This window comes from Microcebus murinus, chromosome 10 (assembly GCF_040939455.1).
Source record: "Microcebus murinus isolate Inina chromosome 10, M.murinus_Inina_mat1.0, whole genome shotgun sequence".
In the NCBI taxonomy this organism is placed as follows: Eukaryota; Metazoa; Chordata; class Mammalia; order Primates; family Cheirogaleidae; genus Microcebus; species Microcebus murinus.
In genome coordinates, this window is record NC_134113.1 from 4,378,970 (window position 1) to 4,388,657 (window position 9,688).

At 58.5% G+C, this 9,688-nt stretch overlaps 1 protein-coding gene across 1 annotated transcript; it reads right to left on the minus strand.

The window, feature by feature from the left end:
- Window positions 1-1,119: 1,119 nt before the first annotated feature.
- On the minus strand, window positions 1,120-9,354 carry UPK3A (uroplakin 3A). The gene is made up of 6 exons (XM_076006789.1): window positions 9,230-9,354; window positions 8,198-8,353; window positions 6,797-7,076; window positions 4,717-4,799; window positions 2,533-2,665; window positions 1,120-1,321 (listed from the first exon to the last, which is right to left on the minus strand). Exons 1-6 carry the CDS (start codon window positions 9,279-9,281, stop codon window positions 1,162-1,164), a joined length of 864 nt encoding a protein of 287 aa, XP_075862904.1. The 5' UTR covers window positions 9,282-9,354; the 3' UTR covers window positions 1,120-1,161.
- Window positions 9,355-9,688: the final 334 nt, after the last annotated feature.

The following is a 9,688-nucleotide window of genomic DNA, read 5'->3' on the forward strand; positions in this document are numbered from 1 at the left end:
AAAAGGAAGAGCAAAGATGCCAGCTCCCCACATCCTTGTCCCATAGGAGGACGCTGAAATAAAAGGGGCCAGACCAAGGGCATGAGCAGCGGGGACGCCCCGAGGCTGAGCTCTGCCTGTAGCTGTGCCCCAAGGGGAGGTGGAGGCAAGCATCTCAGACCTCACCAGAGCCCGGGGCCAAGAGAAACTGTCTCATGGCAGCCTCCCTCCCAGGAGGATGGGAGGCTGGGGACAGGGCCTTGTGGCAGCAACTCACAAACCTGTGTTCTGGGAGGATCACGGGTGTTCTGCCAAGACTCAGATCAGCTTCGGGGAACCCAGCCTACGTGGCTCTGCGGAGCAACAACGCACCTGCCCCTGCGATAACTCCAACGCTGCTGTCTGCAGCCTCTGCCTCCCCCTGAGCTCCAGACCCGGACCCCCCACTGTCCCCTTCTCAGCTCTACCCAATGCATCACATGCAGCTTACGTTTAACTCACCCCACATTCTCGGTTTCCTCCAACTCAAACTCTCGGCCCCCATTTTGGCCGAGGGCACCACCACACACAGTGCTCTGGCCCCAAACCCAGAAGTCAGGCCGATTCCCTTCTCCCTCCTTCCCGACGGCCAATCCCTCCCCAAGTTCTTCGGTGTCCTGCCCTGCAGCTCCGCCCAGCGTGGTGTTTATGTTGTCCTGGGTCATGTTTGACCCACTCACTCCTTGTTGTCCGGCTGGACTGGGAGCTCACTGAGGGTCCAGGAGGGCCCAGCTCTTCCCCGTAGTCCAGCTTCAGAGTCCTCAGGGAAAGTTACGGAGGAACCCAGGCATGCATGGCCTTGGGAACAAACCCTGTCCACCAGCCCGTTTTACAGATGCGGAGATCAAGGCTTAGGGGGGCAGGGCTCAAGCCACTCACATGTTTGGACGCAGCCCTCACCACTGTGGCCTTGACTTAAAATTAGCCCCCTGCCCTCACCCTCTAGAAAAATAATCCAGTCCCTCAATATGGTATCAGCTCATTCATCCATTCACGTTCTCAGCCATTCATTCTGCAAACTGCTATCAAATTCAAAGAAATCTTGGGAAGATTTTATTAGTTTTCCTGCAGCTGGCAACACACCCGGGTCCACTGTCCAACAGGCCAGCGGGGAAGAGGCTGCGGCCGGGGCTGGTGCTCAGCTCAGTCCTGGAGCTTGCTGGAATACACCTCGGCTCTGTCCAGCGCCGGCCCCCGGTTCACCGACGTGTAGGAGGGCTCCGAGGTCCCCAGCGACTTGGGGACAGCCTCCTGAGTGATCTGGGAGTCGTGCGTCGTTTCCCCGTCGGAACTCCCCGTGTCCCTGGCCAACGGGATGGAGAGAGGCAGGGTTAGGCGGCAGAGCAAACCCAAACCCCGGAGCTGGCTGTGGCCTTGATGCTCAGTCACTGCTTTCCCAGACGCTGTGTCAGGCGTTCATTCAGCCTACCAATCTTTCTGGGCACTTACCCTGGGCCAGGCCCTGGGAATAAGGAAAATGCCATCCTCTTGAAACTATGTGAACAGTTTATAACAAATTCGAGGCCATTGTCCCATGTCCCCAAAGAGCCAAGATTGTATGGGGAGACAAACCACAGCAGACAATGACCACACAGAATGGACAGGCACTGGCGGGAGCTACAGGAAGGCTTCCTGGAAGAGGAGGCAGCTACTCTGGTCCTAAAGGAGAAGGGTCGGTCGGGGGCAGGGAGAGGCACCAGGTGAGACAGGCAGGGCTGAGGAGTGTCTGGGGCAACAGTGGGAAGGTTGGTGCCGCTGCAGCCAGACCAGGGCGGGGATGTTAGGAGGGATAAAGGGAAGAGCGGGCTGAATTCAGAGTGCAGGGCCTTGGACGCCAGATCAGGGCGCTGCCCAAGGGAAAGGAAGGACATGACCGTGTCCTGACTGCTCCCAGGTCCAACCAGGCAGAGTCTTTTGGTAGCTAATGTCGTCCACTATTTGTGTTTTATTGACTTAAATGTCAGAAGTCAGGCGGGGAGCGGTGGCTCACGCCCCGTAATCCTAGCACTCTGGGAGGCCAAGGTGGGCAGATTGCTCGAGGTCAGGAGTTCGAAACCAGCCTGAGCAAGAGCGAGACCCCGTCTCTACTACAAATAGAAAGAAATTAATTGGCCAACTAACATATATAGAAAAAAATTAGCCGGGCATGGTGGTGCATGCCTGTAGTTCCAGCTACTGGGAAGGCTGAGGCAGGAGGATCTCTTGAGCCCAGGAGTTTGAGGTTGCTGTGAGCTAGGCTGACGCCACAGCACTCTAACCCGAGCAACAGAGTGAGACTCTGTCTCAAAAAAAAAAAAAAGAACTAAGATCAGAGTTGGTGGCTGCAAGCTAGGCCCCATGCTGAGGTGCTCCCCCCAGGTGCACAACTTGACCTTGAAGGCCCAGCAGCCTTGATATCCGGGACTCTGCTCCCCTCCCACTGGACCCCGCCCCAGCGTGGAATGTGACTCCCTGGGCTTACTGGGGCGTGTCCCTGGGTCCGGCCCTCGGCCCTCGTGGCTGGCGGGTACTCACAGGAGGCTGAGGACGATGGCGCCAGCAAAGCCCAGGAGCAGGAAGAAAGGCAGGGAGCCCAGGATGGAGGTGATGACGATCATGCCTCCGCTCCGCCGGCCTGGCCACGTGTCGATCCCTGAGTGCGGGGTGACTGCAGCAGACGAAACCCATTACTCCCCAGGGTCCCCAGCCACCCACAACCTCCCCCAGGGAGGCGGCTGGCTGTGTCCCCCTGCCCAGGCTGCCAGGAATCCAGGAATGAGCCTGGGACCCGGTTCGGTTGACTCTCTCCTCCCAAGTTTTAGGCACAATTACCTTGTTTGTCCCTATCCCGATTCCCAACTTTCTTGTGTGTGTTTCTGGCCTCTTCCTCTTTTAACTACCTTTTTGCACATTTTTAAATTATAAACCGACTCAAGTCTTCTGGTGAGATGGATGGGAAACAGAGTGTAAACAATTAACAACAAGACAAGGCACAGGGCCCTGATCTTATGGGGCCAGGGGCACCGTGGCTCTCGCTCTGCTGGGGCTGGCTGGAGCTACACGAACAATTTATGGGCCCTGCTACAGCCACCTGTGTGGCTGCTGTCCCGTGCAGGTCCCCCAGGTCCCCATCCTGCAGATCACTGACTGCACTGAGGGACACTGAGCCCATCTAGGGACATGCAGAATCCGGACTCAAGGCCTGCCTGGTCCCAGGTGCACGCTGTCCCGAGACTGGCCCTCCAGTCCTCCCGCAAGAGAGCTGGGCCCGGTGCTTCTGCCTGGGTTCCCCAAAGGAAGCCTGCCTTCGGGGGAGGCCCAGCGAGAGCTCTTCCCCCGGCTTCTCAGGTGGGGAAACTAAGGACGCCAGGGCTCACACGGGAGTGAGGACCCTCCGTCCCCAGGGTCCCAAGGCTGTTTTGGCGGCACCACGATTCCTGGGAATGCCACGGGAGGGGTGGGCAGGGAGCGAGGAGGGGAGGAGTCCTCCCGCCATCCACTGTCACACTCACGCTGACGCACTCCCCCCCCACACTCATTCTCACACGCACTCACACGCCGCTCTACCCCGCCCCCAGCGTGCCACCCCAGGCACCCTTTGGGAACCCGCAGGTAAAATGCTCAGCTCCGTGCCGGCCCACCCTACCAGGCAGTCTAGGGGACCGAGCCGTGGTGGGAGGGGAGTCCTAAGTTAGGGTCTTACACAGTCAAAATTCTAGGCTAGGCGCGGGGGCTCACGCCTGTAATCCTAGCTCTCTGGGAGGCCAAGGCAGGTGGATCATTCGAGCTCAGGAGTTCCAAACCAACCTGAGCAAGAGCGAGACCCCGTCTCTACTATAAATATAAAGAAATTAATTGGCCAACTAATATATATAGAAAAAAAATTAGCCGGGCATGGTGGCGCATGCCTGTAGTCCCAGCTACTCGGGAGGCTGAGGCAGGAGGATTGCTTGAGCCCCGGAGTTTTGTTTTGTTTTGTTTTTGAGACAGAATCTCCCTTTGTTGCCCAGGCTACAGTGAGTGCCATGGTGTCAGCCTAGCTCACAGCAACCTCAGTGCCCAGGAGTTTGAGGTTGCTGTGAGCTAGGCTGACGCCACGACACTCACTCTAGCCTGGGCAACAAAGGGCGACTCTGTCTCAAAAAAATAAAAATTAAAAAAAAAATTCTAGGTCCCTCACGTGGCCCCTGACACTCAGTAGACACAATTCTGTGTGCTCAAACCTCGGATCCCTGCTGAGAACCTCAGATGGCGTCTAGGAAGGACAGGGCAGGTCCCCGGGCCGCTCTGGTGCCCTCCCAGCCCTCCTGCCATCAAGAAAGCCACCCAGGTGCTGCGGAGAAGGGGCGGGGGCGGGGGCGGGGAGGGTGTGCGGCTCTCTTGCCGCCTCCTCTGTTTCAGTCCGAGGCCTCTGGAACCACCTCACATGGTCATAGAGGTTCAAGCTGTGTGCCCCTTGAGGCCAACACACCCGAGGGCTGGAAAGGCGGCTCGCTGGCTTTGACTTCAGTTACACACACCCCACCCCGGCCCAAACCCCACCAACTCCTCCACCGGGATCTGTTTCAACACCTGGCCCTCAAGGACTGAAGCGAGGCAGGTTCCAGGTTAAACTACTCTAAGGTGCCTTCTACTCATGGCCCCAGGGGACTGCCCGAGCCTGGGGTGCTCCCGGCCCCACCTGGCCCTTGAGGGTTCCCCCAACCCCCCACCACTTACGCCACTTGGTGCGGATGGGGTCCGACCACAGGGTCTGGTCCTGTACCAAGCCCGTGGACATGTTGACGAGGACGTACTTGAACCTGGAAGGAGACGAACGAGGGAGATTCCATCCTTCCTGCGAGCCCCAGCCACAGGGCGCTGGGAGGTGTAGCACGGCCCAGTGGGGGAGGGGTGCAGCAGGGGACCTTCCAGGAGATGGGAAGGTAGACAGCCACTGGGTGGGCTCTGGGCAACAGGACGGTGCAGCGTCCTGGCCACACGTGACCCCCTGGGCCCTTCCCAGCTTAGATGCCACCTCCTCCGTGAAGCCTCCAGAGGTAGCACCCCTGTTCTAGGTGCTCCCTGTAGGAGCCCCCTCTGTTTCATGCAGCGTATGTGCTGACTATTAATGCATTTGTCCTCCTAGCATTTCTGCCTTCCACTGCTCCAAGCCTGGTTCTTGGCATCTAGAAGGTTACTTAAAAAAAAAACAAAAACCCTAGGCTGGGTGCAGTGGCTCACGCCTGTAATCCTAGCATTCTGGGCGGCAGAGGTGGGAGGATTGCTCAAGGTCAGGAGTTCGAAACCAGCCTGAGCAAGAGCAAGACCCCGTCTCTACTAAAAATAGAAAGAAATTAATTGGACAACTAAAATATACAGAAAAAATTAGCCGGGCATGGTGGTGCATGCCTGTAGTCCCAGCTACTCGGGAGGCTGAGACAGAAGGATTGCTTGAGCCCAGGAGTTGGAGGTTGCTGTGAGCTAGGCTGACGCCACAGCACTCTAGCCCGGGCGACAGAGTGAGACTCTGACTCAAAAAAAAAAAACAAACCTGGAATGATATTTAGCACCAACCTTTTGGTGCTTGGACAAGAGCTACGTTTTAAGTGCAGAACCCCCCAAGCAAGTGTTTCTAATCACCAAAGAAGATCGGGCAGTACAGCACACCCACAGCCTCATACACTGTCAGTTTAAAGTGATGCATGTTCTCTTTTTTTTTGAGACAGTCTCACTTTGTTGCCCAGGCTAGAGTGAGTGCCATGGCGTCAGCCTAGCTCACAGCAACCTCAATCTCCTGGGCTCAAGCGATCCTACTGCCTCACCCTCCTGAGTAGCTGGGACTACAGGCATGCGCCACCATGCCCGGCTAGTTTGTTCTGTATATCTTAGTTGCCCCATTAATTTCTTTCTATTTTTAGTAGAGATGGGGTCTCGCTCTTGCTCAGGCTGGTTTCGAACTCCTGACCTCGAGCAATCCTCCCGCCTCGGCCTCCCAGAGTGCTAGGATCACAGGGGTGAGCCACCACGCCTGGCCTAAAGTGATGGATGTTGTGAGGACTAAGAAGTTTACAACCTGCAGCTTAACACTTTAAAAAAATCGAAACCCTTAAAATCTCTTTTTAAAGAGTGTTTTGCTTAATCCTGTACTTCTCTCTATTTCAAGATGAGAATTCCAGAGGCGGGGGGCGGGGCTGTCCTCAAGGCAGGGTGGGCTCGTGGATGAGGTCAGAGGGCCTTTTGGGTGGAGGAGGAGGGAGAGCTTTCCCCATGTTAAAAATGAGGTCAGAGGACAGGGGTTGGGGAGGGAGCAGGGACCTTGTCCTGCCTAGTGGCTGAGACCCGGGTGAAGGGTGAGCCTTCTGAGAGGATGGTAGGCGGGCGATGGTCAGGGCCCCAAATGGGTCTGGGAAGCTGCAGAGACCCCATCCTAGGCATCTCCATGGTAACCGGAGCAAGTGTATCTCGAGGCTTTGGCACCAGGCACTCTGAGCCCTGGGCTTGTACAGAGAAGACGCTCCGGAAAAAATGTGTGGAGATGAATCAGGGCCGTGCTGGGGTAGGGTGGGCAGCAGAAGGGCTGGAAGGAGGGAGGACAGAGCCGAGGATGAGGTTGTGGGTGGGAGGGCCTTCGACGGGCTCTAGTTCTTGCTGGGCCACAGCTTTCTCTAGGCGGCCTTCCCTCTCTGGACCAGTTTCCCTCCCTGTAAATCGGAAGGCTCTGGGCGTCCTCTGAGGGGCCCATGCAAACTGAAAACAGCTGCTCCCGCTTCGCCCCACTGCCTCTTCCCCACTCGCTCCAGCGGCCGCTCACACCCACCTGTACTCCGTGGCCCCCGACAGGGGCGGGTTGCAGAGGCCCTGGAAGTTAGGGTCCCACAGGCAGGTGGAGTTGGCACCCACCCTGACCAGGTATGCGTTCAGGATCTGCGAGGCCTGGGACACATCCCCAACGGCATCCAGGCTGGGCAGGTCACTGCAGGGGCTGAGGTCAAAGGCCGCAGCTCTGTAGGGGCCTGTCCTCCCGCCCTCCATTTGCTGGAACGTGGAGCTCAGTGGGGTCTTGCTGCCGTCCTGCACAGAGGCATTCCTGGAGCCGGCTGCAGAGGCAGTGCCAGGAGTGAGGTTTCTGGCTACTCCAGTGTCACTCACTCAGTTGTTCATCAAACACCCCTGAGGGTCCTCTCTGCCCCAGCCCTGTGCTGGGCACCGGGCAAGCTCAGTGTCTCAGTCTCTGCTCTCCCAGCGTAATGGGGGACAGGGACAAGGATCACCTCCCTTGCTTTGCATGCTATGTCTGGCTCTCCCACTGCCACATTCCTATAACTCCCTACTCCAATGGACCTGTGTCGCCTCATTGCTGAAAGCCCTGGATTCTCTCTTCTGCAAAATGGGAAAGGAGGGTCATATGGGGCAGGGGGAACAACGTGGAGGAGCATAGACCTATGTCGGGTCCCAGGTCTCTGCTCACTAGATGGGTGATCTTGGACAACTCACTACCTCTCTGGACTCAACTTCTCTTCTGTGAAGTGGGAAAGGACTACCCCGCAGTGCCCGCAGATTGGGCACAGGTAGGTGGTCACTAAACGTTTGCTGAAACAATAGTGACCCCGAATGAGCTGTTGTAAACAACTGGTTGCTAGAAAAGTAAAAGTCATCACTCCTCTCGGAAGCCAGTATCCCCACCAGTGGAGGGGTCAAGGGCTGGGCCGCCGGAGCAGGTCTGAGCAGGTCCGAATGCTTGCCTTTGTCTCACAGACACCGAGCTTGAACCACCCTGGGAAGCCCCAGGGAGGACTTGGGCATGTGGACCGGAGAGTGAGGGTTCACGCTCCAGCTCTGGGAGCTCCAGCGAGTATCCACCTCTCTGAGCTTTGGTTCCCTGCTCTGTAACGGGGTTTGGTCATAGCTATTGTGCAGGCGGGGTGCACATATTAGCTCTAAGGTGTGCACAGCACCTGATCTGATGTAGGGGTGCTGTGATTGGTGCTGTTACTATTTCCCCACTAGACTGGATGCCCTTGTAGGGCAAAGACAGGGCTGTGACCACAGCACCCACCCCAGGGCTGGCCCCGAGTGGACACCAGAGCATGTTGGTAAAGAGAATGGGGTAGTCGTTTAATCAAACGACTACAAGGACGGAGCGTCCCTCTACCTGCCTCCTCCCTGTGGACAGGTCAAAGCCGCTTTTGGAGCAGCCAGGGGGAAGCAGGACCCTTACCCGAGTCCACCAGGACGTAGAGGTAGATCTCATAGGGGCCAGTGAGGGGCTCTGAGCTGTCAAACATGCAGAGAGGCTTTTCCAAGGCCACGGTGGTGAGTGTGGGGTTGTTGGTGGCGAAGGTCACGCTGGCCAGTTGGGGCTGGAGGTCCACAGCTGGAGGAGGCAAGGAGGACAGGAGCTGCCCCCGCAGAACTGCCCATGCCCATGGGCACCCTCTGCCCCCCCCACCTGCATGCAATTACTGAGCACCTGCTGCATGCCGGGCTCTGGGCTTCACCTCCCCAAGGGCCACCTCATGAACTTATCTCAGACACAGCAGTGCCCCTGCCCCCCACCTGATCGTCCCGGCCAGAGACCCGGCAGTCGGGTCAAACCACTGCCCTCTCCCCCCACCCCCACCCCGCAGACGTTCAGTTGCCAAGAACCCCATTGCCACACACTTGCCCAGCCCCCTCATCCCACCCTCTACGCCTGGACCCTAGTAACAGGCCCCCTCTGTTCTCCCACGTGCAAATCCGCCCATGTCACTCCCCTGCTGGGCCCTCCGCAGCCCTCCTGCCCCCTGACAGGCCAGCCTCTCTGGAAAGGCAGCAAGGGCCCGAAGGTCTGGGCTTTGCCTTGGGTGGGCTTCCAGCCCCACTCCTCCGCCGGCCCCAGCGCGCTGATGGAGGGGCAGTTCCCAGGATAGGCCGTGCGGCCTCCCACCTCGTGCACATGCCCACGCTGGTCCTCACCGGAATGTCCCTCCGTCTCCCCCAGTTCGGACATTACCGTGAGTCTGGGTCTGGTCCCTTCTGCGCTGTCCCGCAGCCCCCCTGTGTGTTGGCCTCTCGCAACACCCACCGCAGGGCTGTACAACCGCGGGCCCTCGGACTCCCACCAGAGGAGGCTTATTGCTGTTGGCTATTACCACTGTTAATAATAATATCTGGGTCCCCGCGCCAGGAATCGGGGTTCAGGCGGTGCACGCCCCAGGACACAGCTGCCCGCCCTCCCTGGGCACAGCCCCCTCCTCTCTTCCCCTCCTACCCGAGCCAAACCGCAGGCAGCCGAGGGCCAGCAGCGCCCAGAGCGGAGGCATGGCCCGGGAGGAGCCGCGGGAGCGCGGGCGGGCGGTCCGGCGGGCGAGCGGACAGCTGCCTCTCCCGCCTGCACCTGCCGGCCCGGGCGCTCCTCGGCCCCGCCCCCGCCCGCGCCGGCCAATCCGCGGCCTCCTCCCCGGCTATTTGCATACGGCCCCGCCCCGGGCTCCCCTGACTCGCACGGTGCCCGGGCGCAAATCCGACTTTGCGGGACCTTCTCAAGCCCTCTCCAAAGAGCCTACTGTGTGCTGAGGCCACCGTGGCGCTTTCACGGCGTCTCCCACCTAATGAGATCTTGGGGGCAAGCCACCCTCTCTCTTGGAGCCTCAGTTTCCAAACTGTAAAATGGGTCCTACTACTATTCAGTTCCTACTACTATTTGTGGAGCCCCTACTATGTAGAGCCT